This window comes from Rousettus aegyptiacus, unplaced genomic scaffold, assembly GCF_014176215.1.
Source record: "Rousettus aegyptiacus isolate mRouAeg1 unplaced genomic scaffold, mRouAeg1.p scaffold_m13_p_13, whole genome shotgun sequence".
Classification (NCBI taxonomy): domain Eukaryota; kingdom Metazoa; phylum Chordata; class Mammalia; order Chiroptera; family Pteropodidae; genus Rousettus; species Rousettus aegyptiacus.
In genome coordinates this window covers 71773997-71801366 of record NW_023416288.1, presented here as the reverse complement: position 1 = coordinate 71801366, position 27370 = coordinate 71773997, and the positions used below count along the sequence as shown (strand labels likewise).

General features: G+C 38.4%; 1 protein-coding gene across 6 annotated transcripts in view; it reads left to right on the top strand.

Moving 5' to 3' along the window:
• Positions 1–302: 302 nt before the first annotated feature.
• The window catches only part of MET (MET proto-oncogene, receptor tyrosine kinase), a 110368-nt gene continuing 83300 nt past the window's right edge, over positions 303–27370 (top strand). The window contains exons 1-3 of one of the 6 annotated variants that reach the window (XM_016119310.2): positions 303–889; positions 20765–20931; positions 26134–27350. In XM_016119310.2, the coding sequence (XP_015974796.2) occupies positions 26148–27350 (1203 nt within the window). In that variant the 5' untranslated portion in view covers positions 303–889; positions 20765–20931; positions 26134–26147. Of the gene's footprint in view, positions 1002–20764; positions 20932–26133; positions 27351–27370 lie in introns of all 6 variants that reach the window. The other 5 variants (XM_016119309.2, XM_016119308.2, XM_036231010.1 and 2 more) reach the window with 5 other exon arrangements.

Genomic DNA, 27370 nt, shown 5'->3' with positions numbered 1-27370 from the left:
AATCGCTGCATAATGAAATCATTGGGACAATTCGTCCATCCACTCCTACCTCCCTCCCTGACAATGAATTCCTTGTTTCTGTGGTGCCCAAAACTTTCTCCACCCGGGTCGAGGGCCCAGCGGCTAACGGGAGCCGTGGGAGTGGCAGCGCCTCGCGCCCTTCCCGCCGGCAGCGCGCAGAGGGTGCGCGCCGTGGGCTCTGCGCGCCCGGGGACGCTCGCCCCGCGAGCACCAGGAGGGGGAGACGCGGTCCCGCTTATCTGCCGCTGTGCTAACTTCTAACTGCCCGAGCTGGAGGAGGAGAGAGCGCGCAGCCAGGGCGAGAAAACTTCTCCACCTACAAAGTTTCACCTTGTCGTGGGCGGGGGAGGGGTGGGAGGAAACGCGACCCCCACGGGGCCAGGCGCGGCGCGCGGGCGGCAGGAAGGGCGGGGACCGATTTCCCCCTCTGGGTGGTGCCAGTCCTCACCTCAGCGGTCTTTGGACCCGCCGACGAGGCGGACGGACAGCGCGCCCGACAGGCGGACACGTGCTGGGGCGGGCGGGAGGCCGAGCTCCTGGGTCGGGTCGCGGGGCCGTGCCTCCCGCCTGGACGCGCCCGGGCCGCCGCGGGCCGCGCGCGCCCACAGCCGGCTGAGTCACGGGCAGGTCAGCGCGCGGGTGGGAAGGGGCGGAGGGAGCGCCGCCCGCGAGCAGACGGGACGCTCGCTGGGCCCGGCCGCAGGTGACCCAGAGCCTCTCTCTGAGTGCTTTGTGACCAGATGCAGAGCCCAGCGGAGGGCGCGAGCCAGATGCGGGACGACAGCTGACTTGCTAGGGGGAGGCGCAGAGTGCGCGGGTGGTCTCTGCGCTGCTCACTTCGCCGCTGCGGATTCCTGGGCACCGCAAGGTAAAACTGCAACCCTCTTTAGATCCCGCACTCCACCCCTCGCCTCAGCGCTTCTGCTCTCTTTGTTCCCGCAAGAGACCCGACTGCTGTTCCAGAGGACCAGACCAGAGAGGTAGGCGAGAGTTTAGGGGCTTCAGAAACTCAAGGGATGTGGCCAGGGAAGAGGTCGAAACTAGAATGGGGCTTTTCGTTTTAGGGGGTCGCTTCTGAGGGGCTACCTGTATGACTCAGAAGAGAGGGGCTCTGAGGTAGGAGGTGATATATGACTGTTTATGGCCAGAGCAGTTTCAAGGCTGTGATCTGACTCAGTCCTTAACAAAAGGGATACTGGGTCACCTTGTCCCACGGTGATGGCAGCTGGCAGAGTTCGAACCCAATTTCCTTGTTCCTAACCCTGCTTTATCTGTATTACGTGGGGGCCTTGCCTTCCAAGAGACAGGTGTTTCTGTGAAGGTCTGAATTCTTTTCTAGCAAATACACATGACTTGTGATCCATCATTTTCAGTTGTACCTTACCTCTTTGCTGGGGCTCTGTGGAGGACATCTGTCTTATTAGGTGAAAAAGATTGTAACCAGAGATTGGGTAGGCTGGCTAGTACTGTTACTGACCCAATAATTAAAGCACCAATGAAAATATTTTCACTGACTATTGCCAATGCAGAGTTTACTCCAAAGTATGGTTTCGCATTTCATACTTTTTATGTTTCAAAAGAGCCATTTACAAATTTGGCAGTTGAAGAGGGTTCCAGTGGTTCATGCATGAATAGTTGCCCAATGTATTTTACCTTATCACAGTTTTATGTTCAAAGAAGCCCTGTAGTAGAATGAAATATTGTCCGTTCTCTTAGGCAAAAATAATCAGGATACTTTAATTGCCAAGTTAAAATGGTCGATAAATATGAAAGGATTGTAAAAACTGACATTGGAGAGACTGTAGACTATCTGGACCTTCTCCTGAATTTTAAGAAGACGGCTCACATTTTGTAGAGTTGGGCGGAGGTTTATTCTGTGGTTTCCATCAGCCAGACACATGCACATTGCCATGCAAATGGATTCAGAAAAACATTATTTTCCCTTATAGCTAAACTATTATAGCTGACTAATGAAATTTTTCTGCATGAAGGCGATCTGAATATGATGTACATCGTGTTTCTCTGTGCTACTGGAACATAAATTATGCTTTTATGTAAACTGTAAGTGGTGCTTGGATTATTTACAGGTACATAGCTTTCCTTTTCAGCTCTAAGCTTATTGGGCTTTGTTTTAACATGTAAACTTCCATAATGGAACAAAAGTGAGGTGCTTTGGTTCCAGTCGTAGACTGTATGTGGTGTATTCAGCATTCATTTTTGAACTGCTGAATAACACAGGTAAAATTTATATCACTCATAAGAATTTTCTGTAGTACCAAAAATGTGTCTGATTGCCTGTAAAATATACTGGTGTTTTTATAATTCTGTTCAGGTTTCACACTTAAGAGTGCATAAGTCTGTAGTTATTAACCTAAATATATTTTGATTTTAACATAATGGAATTCATGGCATATAGAAGATAGTCTGCTGACTACTGCTTTTTCAAAGATTGCTTTGTTCTTATATCACTATAGGGGTTTACATTAGATGTATGCTCTGTCTTCAGAATTAGTGGATAAGGTTTTTCTGAATGATAAAGATGTACAAAATTAGCCATAGCCAGTCAATATAACTAGTATAACTAGTCATAAATAGTATTTTCATGAATTTTAAACCTATAATAAATGAAAAACGACACTTTTCTAAGAAAAAATACCCTTATCTTACAAATTCATTTTAAGACTAAGCATATGTCTCACTATAATCTTAAAATTTTTAAATTTGTTTTAATGAGGATTAGACTAAGAAATACATTTCAGAAATCAATTTCCTCAGCTATTAGTAAAACAAAAAATTCAATCTAGTATTCTTCTAATTTTCTTTTAACAAATATATACAATAACCTCAAATAAACTTTTTCTCAAAGTAGTCATCTCTGAAGAAACTGAATAACTCAAAAAGGCTAATATTCTCTCAGGACAGGCACTTCTCTCTTAGTGGCTGCATCAGTGCCTATGATGACACACCATGATGAGTACATAGCTCTCTACATGTTCAGAGCACCTCCTATCCCGGCCCCCTTCCTCCTCATCTCTTTCCCTTAGTGTGGTCAGAGCTGCTTCCAAGCCCTTTTGTGTCCCCATTTCTCCACTCCTTTTTTATGGTTTCTTCTTCACTGTTACTAGGCTGAACGCCTCTCACCAGAACTGTCTAAGCTTTTTTTCCCCTTCATTATTCCTAATATTTTTCTTGGGCTTCTGTCTTTGTTCATGGGATACTGAATGTCCTAAAGGTGCCGCCATAAGTGGAGAAACTATGCAGAAAGTCAAGTGCCAGGGAGTACACCTAGCTAGTGTATGTAGAAACTGTTGTCTTTGATTCAGCCCTTGGGACAGAATTTCTTCTTTGCTCAGTGCAAAATAAATAGTCACCTCTTAGTAATAAATGATAGATATACTGACTAATGTCAACTCAGCATCACTTTGATTTAACAGACACTGAGTTGCTGCCAGGCCCACATTTCCCTCACCAAAAATAGCTAAGAACTGTATATAGAGCATCATATGTGTTTGGTAATAGGTGAACATTTTTTAAAAAGGAAGAAATGAAATATCTGCCCTTGAGGAGTTTACAGTCTAGATATACAGATAAATAATATACATACAAAAGGAAACCAAGATCCATAATTATTAAGGAGATATCACACAAGAATGATATTGTTAGAAATCATCTCATTTGCTATTAAATAGAATTTTTTTTCAAAAGATCGGAACTTAAAGACTTCTTAAAGTTTTTAAGCTGCATCTGCATATATCATGTTTCAGATACTACCACAACCTTACAAGATAGGCAATGTCTTAATTTCACCATATTATAAACAATAAAACTGTGCTTGAGCCTAGTCCTTGTGCTATCTCGACAGCACTATACAGCCTCTGCCCAGCCATCAATGAAAGTTAACTATTTGAAGCATTTCCACTGAGAAATAGGTTGGAATCCTTAGGTTAGTAATAAATGATGAACGTACAATTCTAGTTTCTGGCGTTTTTCTCACCTCTTTCTCCAGATCTCTTTTTCTCATTTTCTCTTTTTATAGTAAAGCATACTGAGAAAGGCCCCATTCATATGTGTGGGGCATTCTCCTATTATCAGATTAAGAGTTGTGAGTAATTTTGTAATCTACCCTTCTATCAGAAAGTGCATTCTCAGATATCTCTTCAGCTGTGTTTAACAGTTTAGTATATTCCCTTTGGGATTTGTTTCAATAAAAACATTCAGTAAAATCTGACTACTTTGCTTTTCAAGGAACAAAATTAAAAAGTGTTTTTATAAGCTGTAAAACATAATTGGGAGAAAAATCACACATGTGGCATTTGTAACAGGAGGTATAAGCACAGTGAAATTTAAAAAAATAAAAAGTTAACTGGCTAATCACATACCCAGGTATACGTATTTCTTCCGTGACTGAGAATTTGTGCAAGTATGTTTATGGAGGATACTCTTGTTGGTTTTAATTTCTGTAATAAGTTATGTAACTATAGGGTCCATAGAAATTATATAAGAGCTTATGAGCCATTAAATTATGTAATAGTCCATAGTATTTGAAAATGTATTTCTCTAAATATAACGAAGGATAATTATGAAATATGGTCAGAGGAATTATGAAATGTGTTCAGAGAATCACAGGTTCTAATGGAAGCTAAGTTCCTGTACTCTAAGAATGCAATTGAGAATTTAGTCATTCAGGGTAACTTGTGCACTTACCAGACATAATTCTAGATTTTGCCAATGCGGCAGAGAATAAAATAGACAAGTCTCTGACCTGATGATGCTCCGTTCTATATCGAGGAAGGCAAACAATAAATAAAATCTATAAATAAAACGTGTTGTATATGAGGTGTTGATAAGAGCTATAAAGAAGTATAAAGTGGTGAAGAGGAGTAGATACCGTCAAGGATAAGGGGATGGGGTGGTGATTAAAAAATTCAGTAGTAAGGTCAGAGAAGTCTTCACTTCAAAGGTGGCCTTTGAGCTAGAACCTGAAGGGGTTGAGAAGACAACACACATAGATATCTGGATCATGGCTTCTATTTTGCATTCCTAAGGAGTGCCATTCTCGTTTTCTTTGGAATCGTGCAGTCCACAGCCTGCACAGCTGTACATGGAGTCCCTGGTTTTTTATGGAAAGCACCTGGACAGTGCCTGCCATAGTTCACTGTAGTCTCAAAAGTGAAGGTGAAGTTGTGGCCCACATCCCTTGGCTTATGAGGTATAGAAGAAGAGGCCCCTGGTATTTTCTTTTATTCTCCTGGTCCCATCCCCATACCCCATCCTTGATAGGGATATTGCTCCATTTGGACAATTTTTTTAATTATTATTTTCTGTACTGTGAGCCTAGCCCAGTGGGATTTGTTAAGGGCAATACCCATAGCCTTTGTCATGGATCCTGTCCATAGTATAAATTTGTAGACAGCACAGGAGGCAGTTGCTGATGGTACACAGCTTCTGTCTGCCGCGCGCTTTTTTCTTTCCTTTTCTCTCTGACCTTCTTTACCCCTCTCCAATGTTAAACCACTTTGTTGGATTTTCTTCATTTTCTTTCCCTTCCTCCTTATGCTTTATATCCTGTATCAAGATTTGCAGACAGCTGACCTAAATGAGTAAAACTAACCCTCTCGCCAGGGGCCAGCAGCCTGCTCAGAAAAAGCCCTGCCTAAGAGGGAGCTGCACTGCTTGGCATCATCTGAGCTGCCACGAAGCCCAGTGTGCTATGTACCCATGTGGTGTTGTCTCTCAAATTTTCAGAAGAAGCAAGAAATCTCTCAATAGTAAAATGTTGACTCATCATCTTTAAAACTATGCAGCTAGAGAGACAAATTGCCTGTGGGCCAGATTTGGCTTCCTGGTGGTCCCGTTTATAGTATTGGCCACAACTGTACTTGGCAAGTGATCCCCTGTGTGACCTTCAGGTGCTGTTGAATTCAGCAGTATACATGGCCAAGGATGCCCTAGACCACTTCTGCAAAGTTTTTTAGCTTCTAACATTCTTAGGTTTTTTCCTCTCTGGAATATTAGCTTAGCAATATAAAAAAAGAAAAGGTATTTTGTAATTTATCATATATTAGCACATATTTTTCTAAACTCATCAGCCCACACACTTTTTAATCAAGCTATGTATATTTCTAAAGGGTCATCTAGCTATTTCATTCTTAAACGGAAGCAATCGTTTTCTGAAACTTAAATTCATCATAAGTTTATATGCAGATTTTATATTTCATTTCCAAGTTTTCATTCAGAATAAACTCTCTCTTTGGAATACTGGCAATTTCTTTGTTTTGTTTTGTTTTTTAGATCTGCCTAAACTTCACTAGTTGTTATTTCTCTACCATTGAAATTCAAAACGCACACGGCATTGGTTTCGAGTGCCCTTTAAAAGCCATCAGATCAGTGTTGCAGTCTATTTTTCCAAAGGAATAAAAGCTCACAGGTTGTGCACTAACTTGTTTCCTTTAATCCTAAAAACTCAGTGAAATGCCCAGGCTAGCGGCCTTCCGGAAGGCCATTGTGTTAGAACGGAAGATTATGTACTGTATTTCTTCCTACTATTTTAAATGCAAATATAATAATATATCATGAAACAGTGTACATATTAAGATCAGTAGCCTTTTCCTGTTTTGAAATGGTCTTGTGTTCCCTGATAGCTGAAAATCTGAGGCAGTACCTGACATCTCAAGTCCAATTTTAAAGTTGTAAGTTAAAAATAAAGAACAATTTACTTGGAGGAATTAAAAAGTACTCCATTTGTTTGATAGACCATGAGATGTTTTGGGTTTTTAATATTTTATTGAAAATATCAAGAAGAGCATTCAAAGCTGGAGACCTTTGAAACAATGTAGTTTTTACAAGTCAGAGAAAGAGGTAGAGTAAATTTGGTCAGCAGAAAGCAGGTTGCTTCCTTTGAGGCGTAATCATGTGGGAAAGGAAAACCCAGCCAAGTTGTGAATCTATAAGACAACTCAAACTATCTTTAAAAATAAATTTTGGCTTTGCTTAGGACTAACATGCGTTTAGACCAACATTTTAGCTCTTAAAATTTAAACCTAGGGGTCTTTTAAAAGAAATTTAATCCATGTGTTTTTGATTCACTAAATCCTAAATCATTACCCATAAACTGTATGTCTCTCTAAGCTCTTTGATGTCTAAGAAATCTTTGAAACCATGTAAGGCCCTTTTGTTCCAGAAAAATAGGAAGTTGGTTTTTACTAAGGGTCAGTAAACATCATCTTCAAAAATCTGAGTTAGGTCTAAAATCCTGCAACCGTGGTAGAGTGGATGTTTGAATGAGTACTAATGCGTTTTTCTGATGTAATGTGAAAAATATAAGTACTTTTAAAGACCTTACTTACCAGTGGTATTTCATTATAATTTTTACTAACCCCAAGGAAATTATGTTGGCACAGCTCCTTCTATTGTAATATAAAATAAAGTCCAAATATTTATTATAATTTTGTCCTGGCACACAGTAGGTACTCAGTAAACACATCATTGAATGTTAAGTGAATGACTTTTTCTTCTACCCAGAATCTTCCAGCTAATGTTACTCTTTATTCAGTGTCAATATCCATCTGTCATGTCTTGGAATGAGATCTATTCTGAGTCAATGACCTGGTTGTACAAATTTTTTAAATAAACCATCTAACTAAATATATGACATTTATTGAAATTCATTCTGTACCATGAAACAACTGCCTTACAAAGAGAGCTGAAAATGGGAAGGAATTTCTAGGCTCATTTGATTAAGTATTCAGTTGTTACCATATGCTTTCTGCAAATTGATTTTTTTTCCCTTTTACTTTTCCTGCCATCCTTCCTCCTGCTTTGACATGCTTACTGATTGAAAGCTATGCACAGAAAAGGGCAGTTCGTTTGTATCTGTAAGCAAGAGCAGCAAATTCAAACAGGCTTAGAAAACATAATGCTATAACCATAAGTTGCCATAATATAGACTGGAAAGAGAGGGATACTCAACAATAATAGTGGTGTTGAGTTTTGCTCCAAATTACATAGATGACACATCTTTTAAACTCTATTGTGTGGAGGAAAACACCTTCTTACTGTAGTTAGATTTCCTGTTTGTGAGTCTGTTTTCTGGTAACTAGACTTCCCATGTGGACTCGGCTCAAATATGTAACTTTAAGTGCAGCTGAAATGCACGCTTAGAGTTTTGATGGCTATGGAAACAGCAGCTCCTTCTGTCCAAAAGAAAGTAGAATTTAGAAGATATAGTACTGAAATGTGGATGTTGAGATGTTTTTGATATCATGTTGTGAACTTCTAACATTCGGTTCCCAGAAAACCTTTCCTGATTCAAAGTGTCTTGTTTTTGTGCAATGTTGAGGTATCAGAATTTGGCAGGGAAGATAAAGGAATTTTGTGTTATTATGGTCTTGAAATGGAAGTTCTTTTGGGTGAAACTGAGTGTTTGCAGAATACATATATCATCATAAAAATCGTTAAAGGAAATTTAATTATAAATAGCATGGTATAAGGAGTAACTTATTTATATAGTTTTGACATGCTCAATTTTTATTTCAGTTGTTGATTAGAGTATCAGTAATAATCATATATTTGTGTGTTTGTACACATTCATATTTAGATGATTTTAACTTCAATTAAAAAGTCTCTCAATTTGACAAATGAGCAGTCAAATGCCTCTGTATTTGTACATTTGTGAAAATGCAGTTCAATTTAAGAAAATGTTTGGTATAACTCTCATGCCACAGATATAAAAAATAGATAATGAAGGAGGAGACCTGGAGGTTTTGATAGAGTTTTGGATCCACAAAGTTAAGGAAGGGAAGAGGTGGGCAGATGCTCTGAAGGGTCATGGGCTGGATGCTTTGAAAGTCATGAACAGAGTTTCCCATTAGGAATCAGGCTGCTGCCTTACAAATAGGAAAAAGATTGGTCAAAACTGAGTAGGGAATCAAGGGGAGCTCACAGGAAGGTGGTAGGGCACATGATAAGCAAAGTTTAAACTTCCTCCAGCTCTATCACAGGGTGGCTTGATTCTGGGGGAAGCTAGGCTATTATCTGTCCAGGCCTAAATCAGACCCCTTAGTCTACATTACCCTCTTACCGCTACCAGTAAGAATAGCAGGAATACACAGCAGAAGCAGGAAGAACTTTTATTCTGAGCTACTTATGAATACTCTAAATAAAATTCCATGTTCTCAGAGGAAATCATAGTATTAAAAGAAGAACCAAATCTATTTATAAATGTTTTTACACTATTTTCATGACTAAAATTTTCTAACACATCAGTGCATTATAATGTATCTGTTACTATTGGAACCAAAAGTTAGATCCCTAAAAACTGTACCCACTATCACTTTCCATTGGGATATCATCTGCTCTGGATGTATATTAGCTTTCCTTGTGAATATTATCTTGAGGCCATTTCTCTGGGCCTTGATTATACAGAGTTCATACAGGAGTGTATGTAGGAATTGTATTTGTTATGTTCTAAACACGAACCCAGACAGTGGTCTAAAGATTTGAAGAAAGCTCATATCAGGGCCTGCCTTCACTTTTTGTCTTTTTGTTCTTCTAAGAGTCTTAGGTGAACAGCGGTCATCCGACTCTGGCCTCACATTCAGGCAGAAACCCTCTAGCTCCTACTGATGGCTATACTGTCCAAAGTGAGCCCGTAGTCTGACTACTGTCTAGTTAAGACAAAGAGACTGGAATCGTTTAGGGCCTATATAAACCTCTGAGCTTAAAATATTACCCTAGCTGTTTGATTTTTTTAAATTGAGTATAAAATAGTACAATAAATATTTTAAGTTCTACTGAATTATATAAAGAAGCAGTCAAAACAGTTTGTTGACAAAAAAAAAAAACTTCCTACTGACAGAAATGAATATGCATTTTAGACTTTTCAAAAATTCACTTTCCGTCATGTCAGAATTAAGATACTTCTAAATTTTATTTCACTGTCACTAACACATACTTGGATTGTTCGGTGAAATCTGTACATCAAGGTCCAGTGATTTTAAACATTCTTCTGGTCTTCAAAGAGCTTACAAAAATAAAATGTGTTCTTTAAATCACCAGAAAAGTGCAGATAAAACCCCAGACAGTTTCATTAACAAAAATGAAAAGTGACAGCCTTTGAATCTGTGTCATAAGTTGATTAATTACTTTCCAAATGTTATTAAAGATTCTGAATGACTAACTAGACTGGTATTTGGGATCAGGACTCCCTCACAATTCCTAAATGGGTTTTAATTTTCAGAGTTAGACGATCATTATATCTGATTCATTCGTTTAGCATCTTTAGACTGTTGGTTTTATTGAAAAGAGAGCGGAGTATCTGTTTCAATGTTTTTCTTTTCCCTGAAGTTATTCCTTGTAGATTTCAATAAAACTGGTTTTGAAATAAAAACAATCAAATGCTGGTATTTTCTCTTATTAAAGACTTATAAATCTGTTGCATTATATAAACATTCCAAGGAATTTACTACAGAGGTCATGATTATGGAACCATTTAATTCCCAAATCTACTTTGTCGACTGCTTAGGCACTCAATGAAATGGTTGGGCATTTGGATGAGTTTTACCTCAACAGAAATTGTATTCTTGTTTTGGTCATTCTCCATTTTCCTTCTACTCATAGCAATAATTGCAAACTTTTACCATCCTCTCAAGCTCTTGAATCTCTTTGGCTCCCCTTATTTTCAGCATAAGATATTCTTATAATTTAGAGAGTAAACAGAAGCCCAAGTAGTCTTCTTGTCACCTATTATTACCTCACTGCTTCTTTCTCAAATGATGAAATGATCTTTTCAACCTATGGTCTTGATCCTGCACTTTCACACATCATCAAGCGCTTTGCTACATCTATCCTACCAGTGCTTCCCATCTTTATAGTCTCCCTCATCTTTTTTTTTTTTTTCATTCAACCCTTACTCAACCTCTTCTTCTAGAGAAAAGGAAAACACATATGTCCAATATCCTGATAGGGTCCTTAATACACAGTTACCTTAAATATTCACTGCTATTTCCGCCTTATCCTTTAAGTAAAGAATTCTTGAAAATAAATTTCTAACTCATTTTTTCTACTCCAAATCATTCCTTAACTCATTCAACTCAAGCAATCTGTTCCGCACTCCCAATAAAGTGTCCCCCCTTTCACATTCCCAAGAAAATGTCCTCCCTGTAATGAGTAACTCACTCATCGCCAAATATGACATACTCTTGTTTTTATCCCACTTGACCCCTCTGAAATTTGATACTATATATCTTGTGCTTCCCTTATTGAAATGTCCCCTTAAGTTTCTGAAATACCACTCAAACTTTTTCTCTTTAGAATATAAAGGTTAGATACTGGTCTTTAGGGTTCCATTTGGGTCCTTTCTTTCTACTTACTGAACACGCCCATGGATGATCTCACTTATCTCTATGACTTTGAATACAATGAGGGACCAGTTGTTCACAGATCATTATTTCTGACTCCCTCCTTATTCTAGACCACTGTGCCAGTGTTATTAACTGCCTTGTAAGCATCTGCGCTTCAGTAACCAACAGATACCTCAGTTATAACGGGATCTACCATTTTTGCTTCAAAACTTTTCTTTGCCTATTTTCCTTAACATCCATCCTTGACTTCCCAGTCTGCCTTATAATCAAAATCCATGTTGAATTATTGTCATATAAATTTTATCTTGTTAATATCTTTCTAATCTTGTCCTTTCTTTCCTGCCATATCCATACCTCCAGAGTCTTTGTTCAGGATTATTCTTTCATGTGTTAATTCATTCTATTATCTATCCATTCTTCAACAAATTTTTATAAAGTGTCATATGATCACACTGTGCTAAGGACTGAAAACAACTTAGTCTAGTGGGAGATACTGATAAGTAGATTACAATCCAACATGATAACTTCTGATGTATGAGCAATGAGAGAGTTCTTAATCTCTTGCCACCTGGTAAGAGAGGCACTGGAGATGGCTTCCTAAAAGAAGTGTTCCCTAAAGTGAAACTTGAAGAGAAAGTGTTAACCAGATGAAGATGACAGCAAGAGTGTTCCGTAAAGAGGAATCCGCATGTACCGAGACCCAGAGTGAGAGAACACATGGCTTGCTTCAACAGCTCAAACAAAGAAGGGCAGAGTGGCTACAGCCTAGATTTCTAGGGATATGATGGCAAGAGGCAAGGCTGGAGAGTTAGGCAGAAACCAAATCACGCATGGCTTTTAAGCTGTGCTAAGGAATTGAATTGTTTTTAAGCAGAAAGGTGACCTAATCAGACTGTCGTTTTAGAAAGATATCTCTACTATTGGGGAACAGATGATCAGAAGCAGAAGGAAGACCAGGTAGGAAGCTGTTGTAGTAATCCAGGCAAGAAGTGACACTGCCCTGAATTATAGTGGCAGTCATGATGGAAGCAGATGGACATATTCAGAACGCCTGCAAGTGTGAGTTAAGGATGATGTACTGTAAGTGTGGGAAATGTTAGGCACTAAACTAGGATACAGAGTGGGAAAGCAAGTTTCATGGGAATAGAGGAAGGTGTCAAAAGGATATCTGACTGCTCCTTCTTAGCCTCTGTCTCATTCACCTTTTCCCCAGCCTACGAGCTTTGGTGTGCTCCAGTGTGTACTCCTCCTCTCTCTACTCTCTACACACCTTTATTTGGTGTTCTCATCCAGTCTCAAAGCTTTCCATACCATTGATATGCAGACAGCCTCCTACTTTAAATCTCTAAACTTTTCTTCTTAACTTCAGGACTCAAATAAATATCCAACTGCACACACATCAGCTCCACCTGGATTTCTAAAAACTACCTCAAACATGAGCAAAACTGCTGATAAGTCTCATATCCCTACCAAATTTGCTTCACTCACCACTTTCTCCATGTCAGTAACTAGTAAAGCTGTTTTCCCTTTTAAAAAAGCCAGAATCCTTGAAATATTCATGACTTCTTTGTTCCTCATACACCTTGTATTCAAAACTATCAGTAAATCCTGTTAGTTCCGTCTTTAAAATATAACAGGCATTCAGCCACCTCTTATCATTCACCTTTTCCTTCTGGCCCAGAACACCGCCATCACTCACCTGGACTACTACAGCAGCCTCCAAATTTGCCTCACTTCTCCATCTTTGCCCTGTGTCACCCCCCTGTCACCAGCAGTCTTTCCCTCACATTGTCGAGGCGATGCTGTTCAACCATAATCACTAGTTCAACACCCTGAAGTGTCTCCATATGTCACTCCAGTAAAAGCCTAAGCCTCGCAGTGGCCTACAGGCCCTACATGCTCTGATTCTTTGTCCTCTGATGTCATCTTCCCATCACCAAGTTCCAGGCTTGCTGGCCCCTTCACTGTGCATCAAACACCAGGCAGGCTCTCAGTTTGGTCCTTCTTGTCTCTGCCCAGATGGCTAACTCCTCTCCTCTGTTAACTCTCTCAAAAGTCATCTTCCATTTTTCAAAGCAATAATCCTCTCCCACTGCCTTTGCTCTGGATGTGCCTGATCCCCCTGCTCTTTTGTCTCCCCCATAACACTCATCAGCTTCTAATACATTACATGATCTACTTAATTGTTACATGAATTATTTGTTGTCTGGATCTACCTGCTAGAGAGTAAGTTCTACAAGAACAGGAATGTTGATTTTGTTTACTGATGTACCCCAGGCACCTCACACATAGTATAGCCTCAATATACACATATCAAATTTAGTCTTAAATAGCTGTTGGACATACAAAACTGATGCTTAAGAGATGGATTGCTGGACTCTGGAAGCAATTAGATGAAGATACAGATCTGAGAGTCACTCTGTTCTTAATCGTCATCCCCTATTGCCTGGACAGATGCCGTGACCTTCTATATGTCTTCCGGTGTCTAGCTCCTTCCTACTCCAGTCCACTTTCTACAGAGTCACAAAATCGTCAAATATATGAAGTATGCTGATTTCCCTCTCCTGCTTAAAACCTCCCAGTGACTCACCACTCCAGGTGTTAAGTGCAGACCACTCAGCGGGACATATACATCCAGCTTATTGTGATGTAGCCCCAGCTGAACCTTCCAACTTCATCCACACCCAGGCCTCACCGCTTCTATCCAATTACGGCGTCCTGAACAGCCATGCATGTTCTTCCTGAGGTGTCTGTGTGTGAGTCTTCTGTCCAAAGTGTTTGTCCCCTGCCTCGGCTGTGCCTGAGCAACTCCATCTTGTCCTGCAAGTCCCAGCTTGGTCAATATCTCCACTTTGAAATACTCCTTGGCCCTGCTTCCATCTGCCAAAGTTGGCTTTCTTCCCTCTGTGCTTCTCCAGGCATGCATGCCCATCTTTACAGAATCACCTGGAGTGCAGTGGGGCAGGAGGCTGGGACTGCCAGCCAGTGGGCAACACCTATATGGTTGGAAAGTTATTTTTTTTTAAATGTCTTACTCTCTCTTCTCTCTTCTGTTTTTGTCTCCTTCTCTCCCTTAAGCACATGTTGCCTCTACACACAAACACACGACTGCCTGAATTATTTTTCCTTGAATTGATTAGTTAAAGCAATCCTGAGCACAGTTGTTTTTGAGGTGTGCTAACCTTTTTGTTTATTGATTTTTCAAGGATCCAGAGTGTTTACTGAGTTTTAGAAATTTGATTCTGTACTTATATACTTATTTTTCTGCACTGTTCTATTTTTATGAAGAGAGCTTTGTTTGGCATTCTCTGTTCATTTAAAAGTATTTAAGATTTTTAGAGAATGTTTTGTTTGGTTTTTTATTCTCTGATTACAGTTGGTATCGGCACAGTGATATTTATATGCTTTTAATTTTTCTCCCAGCACTGTTAGAATTGCATTATGTTCACCTAAGGAATCCACATTTATACAAAAATATGGCTTGGTTTGGTTTTTCCTTCCATTCAGAGTATTTTCATGATTTCTAAAAGTTTTCTTTTTCTCCTTTACCTGAAAAAGATAATGTCATATACTGACAAAATTCATCTTGAAAAAGGTTCCTCATTTATTCTACTGCCAGAGAGTCTACTTGCTAACTTCGATTTCCAAGAAAAGTTCTCAGGAACTTTTCAGACATACCTTAAGAACTAAGGGAAAATCATGTTACAGGGAACACCCACCTCATCTGACCACTCCGTATTTCAGGGTCAGGGTCAGGGTCAGGGCCTGGCCTATGGAACCTTGATGCCTCTCCCCTTTGCCTCTCTTTCCCTGGATGTTGATTTTTCTTTACATGACAGCCACCGTGACAAGAATAGGGCCCACTCACCATCAGCATGCTTCTACAGCCATTTGATTTATGCTTTAGGGAACATGACAGGAGGTTGCTCAGTTATGTAAACCCAGTCCTGAACACAGTCTCCCCCACTTGGAATTTACCATAACTTAGGCTGAGGACATTTTCAAACATGGAAGGAGGGAAATATCTGATTCATTAATGAGTAATGTACCAGTTTCCTCTCCAACCTGTCTCCTTTCAGTGGTTCACATTCTGACAGTTCCAGTCAAGTTTAACCTATTCAGACCCTGTATTTGAATGCAACCGGAAAAGGTTGCTAGGCTTATTTTAACTTACATACTTAGATGTTTCTCAAATGTTATTTGTGGATTCATGTTGTTTAGTGTTCCTGGATTAATTGTACAAAATCTGGTCGCACTTCTATAAAATTATATCTATCCATTAGGCTGAAAAATATTTTTAAATAGTTTTATAGGATTTCAAGTATTTCAGCACTTTCTTAACATTGAAAGTTCAATCTGCACATTTTCAAGGGCGGTGAAACATTCTTGTCTGACTGACAGCTTATTAATGGGACAAAAGCCTGCCCATCAATCAGGACTCTGACAATGTAATATATTTTCTGAATAGGACTTTTTACAATATGTGCAATAATAAAACAAATGTCCATTTATTCTTACCCAGAAGTTGAATACTTTTAGCCATTCTTAAAAGGACAAAGACGTTTACTAACAGAATATGAATGTATGAGGAATAATCTTGAGAATACAATGGGATTCTATTCTTTTTATCCTTACTCTTAGTACATCCAAGTTGGACAGTGATCACAATCATATGTTACAACTGGCAAATGCATAGTTGGCTTTTTCTTGTGCTATAATTCAGTCATTTTCAACTTTTAAAATGTTTATTGAAAGAAGAAGGGATGCAATATTGGATAAGCTTCTGAATAAAAGTACAATTTAGGTCTCACTTGCAGAAACAATATTTGTGTGATAATTATAATCAAGAATCAGTGTTTAGAGGAGCCCCTGGAAATATTATAACACATGAAAATTATTCTGGTATCATATTTAACTTTTCTCCTATTGCCACCTATATTTGAATTTTTAATAAGTTTGCTTATTATAAATAATGCAAATCCATCTAGGAATATTTTTTCTGTTTCAGAATTTTCATGTCAGTGACAAGCTGCCATATATAGTATAACTTTTTCCGTAAGCACACAGTCTTTTCTTTCATTTTTAGTAAAAAAAAGAAAAGAACTTTACTCCTATTCACATAGTTATACCTTCTCATGATAATTAAGACCACCTGTTAGGAATGGGTTACCATGATAATTTTGAAAACAGCATGATTTAGACACACAACAACAAAATAACAGCAATAAAATTATATGCAATTTTGCAACGTGTGTGCTACAAAAAGCTTTAAAATATTGTGCTACTCCATAAGTTAATTAGGTTCAGCCAAAATCTTTTCAGTCAGAGTCCTGTTAGTGAAAAGAGTGATTGTTACTTTGTTTTTCTCCATTTGCTTACAACTGGCATTGTCATATAAAATATATTCATGGGACATTTATACTAAGAAAAATTATTCATTGTTTATCTAAAATTCAAATTTAACTGGGCATCCCATATCTTTATTTGCTAAACCTCAGTGGGAATATGAGTTTGTTCTTCCCTAAAGAGACAAAGTAATGGTTACTCATTTGTTCTGCCTAAATATAGAAGGCCCTTTTCATGGCCTTTTTCTTGGAGGAGAACTTTAGAAGGACTTCAAGAACTTGAAACAGGTTTAATGAAAACCACAAGATAGCTAAAGGGTGGGAAACTAAGAAATAACACTATTTAATCTGTAGATGAGAGGACTAAGGTGGTGAAACAGTCACCAACTATTTGGAGTGGACTCACCCAGTGGACTGTGCCAAGATCCTCATTTTTGACAAGAGCAGGCAAAAACTGGCTAAAACACAACTTAGAATGATAAGCATAGTAGCTGCATTTATTGATGCCAGTGTTTGTGACATAAGTGAATGTCAGTACCTCTCATAATTTATCTCTTACCCTAATGACCAACCCACAAGATGTGTACCATTATTCCCATGTTTTAAATGAAGAAATAGACATTCAGAGTCAGAAGGTATGTAAATGGTAAAGCCCAAATTCACATCACGTCAAGGTCTGTCTGACACAGAAGCCTGTACTCTCTCTGCCACACCCCAACTCTTCTCCAGAGGTTTTACGAGGTATTGCGAAGAATGTTGTCAAGCAAACTAGTCTGTAAATAGTAGATGTAGGATTGACTTGTGGGTGTTATGGATCATTTCAATGTAGTTATATAAACGAGCAGTTGAGCTAAAAAATCCTGAGGATTTCTTCATCCCTTCAACTAATGTTAGAAATCATTGTCAAGGTAATGTCCAGCTACATTAGAAGAGATTTTTGACATGGTATATTGTTTCATCTTTCTAAAGTTAGTTTCGGATTTTTGATGAATGCAACACTAAATATTAAATCTAAAGGAATAAGAATCAATTTTTAAACAAAGCTTTCTCAACAGCCCAGTAGATCCATTCACTTTTCATTTTAGGTTACACATTTTAATTTTAAGCATTTGGTTCAAATTCACAGACTGTACAATTTTGAGGGTAGAAACTCCCAGTATCTAGACAATGGCATGGTATACAGTGGGTGTTCACAAATATTTGGTTAACGTTATGTGACATAATATGGCTTCATAAGCAGTGAGTGTATAAATGCAGTATTTTAAATGACATCGGAAATCTATTGGAATCTTCTTTCCTTAACTTTGTTTTTATGGGCCTACTTCTAAAGTTAATGGAAATAATGTATATAGAGAGAAGGCTAAGAATTTGCCTTAGGATTTCATTCTGGCAAATCTTCCTGGAGATTTAACTGTGACTGTTTTTATGACTGTAATTTCCTTAATATGGGACCTCAGCCATATTCCATCATCATAAATCCCTTTTATACACTTAAAAGCAGGATTAAAATGTTTTCTAATTTTCATATCTTGACTTCACTCATACATTATTTCCATCCCAAGATTATGTTAAGTAAATATTTTAGAAGAATATGAAATTATATAGGAGAAAAAAGCTAGTACACCACCTCAGAAATTTTAACAAATAGATTTGTTGAAATGCAGTGTGAAATATTTAAAGTAATTCTTCAAGTAAATAAGGAAATCATCTTTTTCCGATTACTGGAATACATAAAGTTGCTTATGTATTTGACTGTGTTTGAATTCATAGATTTGTAGTATTTTCAAGTAGGCATTGTTTAGTCAGGACATTTTTAGGAGCAAGGAATAAATGAATCACAGTGAAACTGCTGATAAAGAAAAAAAAAAAGAGGAAAGAAAAAATTTTACTCTTTCCCATTAGCTTAAAATGCAATGGATACAGATACTCAAGCAATAACAGGAGCCTGCCTTTCTCCATGTCTGGGATCTTCTCCTTGGGTCAGTGTCATGCTCAGGCAGGTTTTCTCCACATAGTGGCAAAGACGGTCATCAGACACTCCAAGTTAAGACATCAGTTTTAGTTTGTGTGATCTTTGAAGGAGAGAGGTCTTCTCACAGTATCTATATTGAATCCCCTAAAAGATACTGATTGGCCTTGCTTTGGTCACATGCTTACCCCAGACCAAGCTTTGGTTTAAAAAACTAGAGTTCATCGAAAGGCTAGCCTGGTCTGCAAGCTCACCCTTAAGATAGCAAAAGGAGAGTTTTCAAAAAGTTGCCCACAGTAGAGACAGTGTCAGCTGGGCAGGTGAAAACAAATGTTTACTAAAATTTGCCTTTTGAATAAAAATATTTTCCAGGAAATACAAATGATTTGAAACAATTCAAGTAAGAATCATACTTTTAAAAAACTAGAAATACATTCAGAAGAAATAGATTAGATGTTTATCACATTCTAGATAATATTTCATTTTTATTGAGTCTCAGTTTTGTCATCTAAACATGGGAATAATGTGTACCTTCAAAGCAATCATGCCAATTAGAAGAGATGATATAAATGACAGTGTGTTATAAACTATAAAATACTAACTGTATAGTTATAAAATATGATTTCTAAGAAAATTAATTCCTAAAGAAAGCAACTATATCAAAGTTTGGAAAGTCTCTCTCTTATAAAATGTATTTCACTACTTGTTGTGTTTTTTTCTGAGGAATCAGTACTTGACTATAACACACACAGATGCTTTGTGACAGGTTTTTGTTGATAATGAGGACAGCAATGATGACAGCAGCAGCGAAGATAGGCATAGATAACTACTCAATACATTCTTAGAGAATGTATTATTAGATTTCCTAAGGGATAAAAAAAAAGACCAATATAAGCTAATTTAATGAGAAAACTAGAGGCAGATAGATAGGTGGCAGACAGAGTTGAGTAGCTGGTCTTAAGGTTAGGCTGAGCTGATACTTGTATCTAACAGAGCAGCCCTTTTTATAGGAAATACTCTTAATACCAGTAGTTTAATGACCAAGGTGCCATTGATATAATCACTCCCAGGAAATGTTTTGCCAGTGAAATTATCTTAACTATCAACTGAAAAGAAATAAATGTTTTATGGATGATTCAGTTTCACCTGCTATGTGCACAAAATTTTAAGAGAATGAATTAGTCAGCCTGTTCGAATCATCTTTACGTGTTCCTTTTAGTAGGAACTCAAAGTTGGTTAAATGACCAGCACTATTTCAGAAAGAAAGAAAAAAAAAACCAAACTGTTAAAAAGACATACTATATTGAAAGCCTAACCCACGCAAATCACAGAAATAAATTATCAAGATAAAAATGTATGAAAACTGAAAGTATTTCTGGAGTCACTACAAATATAAATATTAAAATTTCTCTCACAGCTCTATCAGGCAAATTATATAGATGGAAAAAAGAAAGCCAACTCAATGGCAATAGATTATAATTGTAGAAAACCATCTCAGAGTTGAAAATTATTAGTTGGGAAATACTTAGGAGTTCATTAGTTCAACCCAGGAGTATTCTAATAAATAATAAGCATCACTTCAGGGGAGAAAAAAAAGCCCTGATTTGTAGTGCTAGCTTATTTCTATGTTATAAATATTCCCACCATGGTTGATTTCAAGCTACTGAGATGAGATCACTGAACGTGAGTTGGGAAGAGATGCACACAATAGGCTGTCGTGAGCCAATGCCAGAGGGCTTCAGCGCTATAATTTTACAAATAAGAAAACAACTGAAGCCAAAGGAATTGGGTGACTGGCTTTGAATCATTTAACTATTTAATTGCACTACCACTACTAAAGCTCAGGTTCTTTCCCCATACTGCCCCTCAGTATTGTGAATGCATTATGAGAAAAGGACCATGTTTGGTTGATGGACTGGTAAGCCCACAGGACTCCCCTAACCTGATTAAGTTCCCCTTTAGGTCCCCATAGACTTTTTCACATTGACTTTAAACTGTGGTCTGTTTGTCTGCTTCTTCTACAAGTCTGAGATCTCACTGACAACTGTTATTCATTTTTATGTCTTCAGCACTCCGCACTGTATCTGAAACATAGTAGATACTCAAAAAGTCTTTATTGAAGGCATGAACAAACAACAATAATAGAAAACATTTATTGGCCTACTATGTGCCAAGCACTGCTCTTGGTTTGCATGCATTAACTCATGGACTCCTCGGAGTAACCATCACAAGTAAGGTAGGTACTATAATCATACCCATATTTCAGGTGATAAAATTGAGGCTCAGAGAAATTACTTGCCCAAGATCACACAGACAGTGAATGGATTCAAACCCTGCAGTCTGTTTCCAGAGTCTGTGCACTTGACCATTCAGCTGTCACTTAATTAACTGGCAGTGTCATCAGGTGTGAAGCTCAGCAACAATACTTCCAAAAGGCCCCTCTCCCTTCCTTATGAATGACACAGACATTTTCCACAGGAGCTCTAGTCTGATCAGCACACCCCTTTGTTAATGGGGATGAGCCTAAATTAGTTGAAATGATCAAGGAAATGGGGCATTTAAGTTTTCTCATTATCTGGGAATTAAATAGAAACCCGTATTTTAATTTAAAATCCTGTTGCTGACACTGGTCCCTCTGCTCATCTTTTTTTGCTTTAATAAAAAAATTAATCTTTTCTTTAGTTTTTCAACCTGAAAAATGGCATCACCATTCGCTACCAAGAGAATGTAAAGAAGGTACAGGAGACTGGGTTACTAATACCAGGGGTATTCTGCAAGAATTTTTTTTTAATAGAAAAAATATCCTCCTTCCTTAATTGTTTTCTTATGATTTGCCATCTCAACAACAACAAAAAGCCCATTAGTACATTTGTACTTTTTTTTGGATTCTAGTTAATGGTGACTGTCTTATGCACTAACCTTTTAAGATATGAACGTTATTTTTAAAACATGATTTAATATAATTCCTTGGATTTTCTTAAAGCTAATTTTGAAGGCTTCTTTAAAAAACCTTGAACAAAAGTCATTCACCCTCTGCAGTACTTAATAGGCATCAAGTATGATGCAAATTGATTGTTATGCCTTTTTTTTCTTTTGACGGTAATGGTTAATTTATTATCTTCTATTATTTTCAACTAGAGAAAATACAGTGATAAATAATGTATTAGGCTAATATTGCCAGTTTTAAAGTTATACCAATACCATACTGAGAATGCATTTAATTTTTCTGCTTAATATGGTCTAGAAGGTTTAGATACATATTTACAGTTCGTTTGTAGTTTGTATTTGTCTCCTAATAAGATAACTTGTCCCAAATTCTTTTCTTTTACTCATTATCATTCCCCCCACTAGTGCCAGAAATTTTCTAGTACATTTCAAAACGATGAGACCTCTAGATAAAAATAGCAAGTACAACACCCTACGTTTACATTTATATACACTATATAACAAAGTGCTTTCAAAGATGAGATCTCTTTCTGATATTTAAAACAATCACGTGAGGGTATTGATATGAGACCTGGATGAATTCCCTGAAGTTGCATAGCTAGAGAGGGAAAGGGCCAGGACCAAAGCTCTGATTGTCTACCTTCTGCCTAGCGCACTGCCCCTCTTAGCTCAGGAAGCCACTGCAGTGTTCTTGAAGCATTTAAGAGCCTGGACAAATTCCTGTCAGCCAGACATGAGATTGAGTCTGGTTCTAACTGTGTGACTTTTGGCAAGTTTGCTCAACTACGAGAGGAGAATAACACTTCCTACTTCACAGGGTGTTTATAAAGAGTAATTTAGAGGGTTTAGCAGAATGCCTGGCATATGGTAAGCACTCAATACATGTTATTTTTATTGTTATATGATTTCTCTTCCACTTCTTTACCTTAATGAAGCTCCCCGCCCCCTCCTCTGGACTACTACAATTTCCCAGCCTTCAAAGATTATATCTCTCATCACATGCGTTCATTTAGACCCTGAAATCATTATGTCCTTGACCTTCTGCTTTGGGTTTCTTCCATATCTCATAAATGTGGAAAGGAAGTCATAATACATTGTATTTTAGCTCAGAGGAACCTTTAGAGCTACTAAGCGATTTTTTCTTTCATTTCTTGCTGACCTCAGTTTGCATGTCCTGTAGCAATTCTAAACCCCTCCCCCCCACACACACTCTTAGGTTCCTAATCCCTCTCTATATCTATCGTTTTCAGACAGTCATATACTCTCATTTGCTTTTGAAACATTGAGATCTTGTGTCCTGAACTCCTTCAGTGTCCCTGTACTTCATCTGACTTCTCATCCTCCCCTCTGTCTCAGTGACAGGTCTTATGTTCCAGGGCTCTTAGAAATGATGCTTCTTGCTCTTTTGGATGGTTGCCCCCCAAATTTTTATCTCCCTCATTTGCCTGCTTTGGTTTCCCCACCTCTATAGGCTCAACTACTTGCAGTTCTTCTGACCTGGCTATGTGCATGCACCTACCTGCTTCTATATCGTCATGCAAATTGCTCTGTCACCTAGGAATTTCCATTCTCCAGCCTCCTTCAAGACTCAGCTCTAGCATCATTTCCAGTCTGGTTGGCTGCCCTTTCTACACATTTCCATAACTGACTGTCATCCACTGCCTCCACCAAGTAACTGTGAACTTCCTGGGCAGAGGTACCATGTCTCTGTATTCCCAGCACATACCACACTGCCTGGCCCTTGGTAGACACCAAGGAATGTTAGCAGAAGAAAGGGAGATCTACAAGTAAGCATGTCTTTCCTACAATTTAGAGATAAACTCCTCTTGACCTGCCTATTGCCTTCTGCTTGTCTCTCCTTTCACAAACATTCTACTTCTTAACTACATTCCCTCAGAGTTTAGCATCCAATACCACTATCGAATCTACTGAAACTACATACGAAGGCCAGCAAAGAGCTTCCGTGTGAACCGTATCTTCCTTGAGCCTCTTGCCTGGCCTAGTTTCTGTAGTATAGGTTCACTTGACACCTCACTACTTACCTTCACTGACTCCTTCACTAGTTTTTCCAGTGCCGGTATTCCCCAGGATTTGGTTCATTTGCCTTTTTTTTTGTTCAACTTGTCTCTCCATGAACATAGTCTTGGTTTTAACCATCACCTCTGTGTAGATGAAAAGTTTATTTCTAGTCCAACTAGAATCCCACTTACTCCACCAAGACTGAGTCCTGAATGATCATTCTCCCTAGTGCAGAGATGGCAGTAACTTGGCACTCATGCTTCCACTTGCCACTGTCTCACCCAAAATGGATGTTGTCTCACCCAAGACCCATCATGCCTGATTCCCAGTAAGGGCAGGCTTTTCCTCAGAATCCTTCTCATTATATTCCTCTGTTGTTTGACTCAAAAGCCCTGTCTGCTTGGAATCTTCATCTTCACTTATTCCAGATACCTGCTTCCTGGTAAACAATGAACAATCTACTAGTCATCCTCGTAGTAGAACATGTTCACTCATTTCTCAATACCACATCACATTCGACATATTTAAAAGAAACTAATGGTATCCCCTGGCCTTCAGCTCAGCTTCCTCCTACTGGCTACCCTGGATTTGTAGCTTGTCCCACTTTTCCTCAGATGACTGCTAAGCATATTTGCCTTTTCTCTTTTGTAAACCATCAACTTTGGTGTCAACCTTATTTATTCAAATATGTCTCTCATTCATCCCTTTCTATCTTTTCTTGGGGCCACTATTTTGGCTGGCCCTTTTTACCTGGTTATAGGCTATAATAATATCTTGTCATCTGGTCTTCTTATTGCCAGGTTCTCCCTGCTCTAAGCCAGCTCGCCTCCAGATCAATCTTCCCAAAGTAAAACCTTAATTATGTGACTATGCAGCCCAAAACCCTTTAATGACTTTCTTTTAATTCTTAAATAAAGCCCCAATTCCTATCAAATTTAATAGAGTAAAATTATCTTTGAATTCAGAGTCAAAACTTTGGATTTGAGGTCTGGTTACTCTACTTACCTCTTCTGTGATTTTGAACTTATTGCTTAAATTTTATTCACCCCTTTATTCAGCATGTATTTATTTAACACTACTGTGTTCTAGACTCTATGTCAGGTACTTGGGATAGGGTGATGAGCCAAACAGACCTCGTCTTGGACCTTACAACACAGTAGACTTGTCCCTATTTTTCATAATCATAGTAATCCTAAGTACAGGCTATGCCTCCCTGTCTTGCTGCTTGTAGCTTTGGTTTGTGCCAAGCAGCACATTATATTGCCACGTGTTATAGTTGTTCACAGATGCATGTTATCTTTCAGCCACATTGTAGGTTCACTGAAGGGTTGAGACCGTCTTTTATTTCCCATAGTGCAAGCACAGAGCTATGCACATACTAGTTACTCAGTGAATTCTGTTGTGACTTTGTAGACCCAGGGTTAGATTTTAGAATAGTTATAATACCTGGTATGTTTTCAGATGCTTCCTGTCAGAATTGTATTTTTTAAAAAATAATAGCCATTAATTTCTTTTTGTTCTAAGGCCTCTCCTTTCAACCTGCCCTACCAATAACTATTATAAGTAGAACTCACAATGTTTATAACTTGTGTACCTTAAGTTTTCAAAAACTGAATAACAAATGCACTCATGCTTCGTAGTAGAAATATTGTCCATGTGCATACAACAGAATGTTAATATGATGTTCTTTTTACTAAATAGCTTTCGACTTGGTAATGAACAAGATGTTGTTTTTCCCTGTGAAATAATTCTAGGACTTTAGTCCTGAAGATTATATTTTATTTTATACATTTTCAGCTTGCCGTTTTTATGTTCCCAGTGATCTTACATTAAGTTAAGCATTTGTTTATACAAAACAATAGGTCAGCTATCGCCAAATTATAACCATACCTTTCCTCTGCACACAAAATCCTATTATAAACAGCATGTGATCATATTGCTTCTAGAATTTATGATTGTTTTCTTCCAAAAGGAAGCTAAATTTAGCCTAGTAATTCTACATGCTCCCAAGGAAACAATGCCTGCTGTGATTTCTAGAATAAATGAATCTGAACCACAATTTCTTTACTTGAGAAAGTTTAAATATCAACCTAGTCATTACCACAGATATTAAACCACATTAAACAACTAGCAAGGGGTTAAAAAAGAAATTGACTATGTTTCTGACTTCATTGCTGAATGAGTCTAACTTGGTCACTCTCGCGTCCTTAATACAGAACATTGTTTACATCTCATAATGGTTCTCTAAAATTACTCGTTCATGGCTTGAGTTCTAAAATTAAACTATGTAGAGTCATGTCCACTGCACAAGGCATCTTTTATGTGAATCCAGCTAGAGTTTTTCTGTTTTCACTTGACGTAAAATTTCGTTAGGAAGCTTTGTTTCTTATAGTTTAACTGTTATAGCTCTTTCCATTTCTTCTTTGTTCCTAATGATAACTAAATTTCTCTTGCCTTGAACATGTTTTGGCAGATAAACGTCTCACCATGAAGGCCCACGCTGTGCTTGCACCTGGCATCCTTGTGCTTCTGTTTACCTTGGTGCATAAGAGCGATGGGGAATGCAAAGAGGCACTAGTCAAGTCTGAGATGAACGTGAACATGAAGTATCAGCTCCCCAACTTTACCGCGGAAACGCCCATCCAGAATGTTGTTTTACACAAGCATCACATTTACCTTGGTGCCATTAACTACATTTACGTTTTAAATGACAAAGACCTTCAGAAGGTTGCTGAATATAAGACTGGGCCTGTGCTGGAACACCCAGATTGCTCACCATGTCAGGACTGCAGCCACAAAACCAATTTTTCAGGGGGCGTTTGGAAAGATAACACCAACATGGTTCTTCTTGTTGATACGTACTACGATGACCAACTTATTAGCTGCGGCAGCGTCCTCAGGGGGACCTGCCAGCGACACGTCCTTCCACCCTCTAATACTGCTGACATACAGTTCAAGGTACATTGCATGTACTCCCCACAGGCAGATGAAGACCCCAGCCAATGTCCTGACTGTGTGGTGAGTGCCCTGGGAACCAAAGTCCTGCTGTCTGAAAAGGACCGGTTCATCAACTTCTTTGTGGGCAATACCATAAACTCTTCTTATCTACCAGATCATTCATTGCATTCCATATCAGTGAGAAGACTAAAGGAAACACAAGATGGTTTTAAGTTTTTAACAGACCAGTCCTATATTGATGTTTTACCTGAGTTCCGAGATTCTTACCCCATTAAGTATGTTTACGCCTTTGAAAGCAACCATTTTATTTACTTTTTGACGGTCCAACGGGAAACTCTCGATGCTCAGACATTTCACACAAGAATAATCAGGTTCTGTTCCGTAGACTCTGGTTTGCATTCCTACATGGAAATGCCTCTGGAGTGTATTCTCACAGAAAAGAGAAGAAAGAGATCCACAAGGGAAGAAGTGTTTAATATTCTCCAAGCCGCGTATGTCGGTAAGCCTGGGGCCCATCTCGCTAGGCAAATAGGTGCCAACCTGGATGATGACATTCTCTACGGGGTGTTTGCTCAAAGCAAGCCAGATTCTGCCGAACCTATGAATCGCTCTGCCGTCTGTGCGTTCCCCATCAAGTATGTCAATGAATTCTTCAACAAGATTGTCAACAAAAACAATGTGAGGTGTCTCCAGCATTTTTACGGACCCAACCATGAACACTGCTTTAATAGGGTAAGTCGTACAGGATCCCC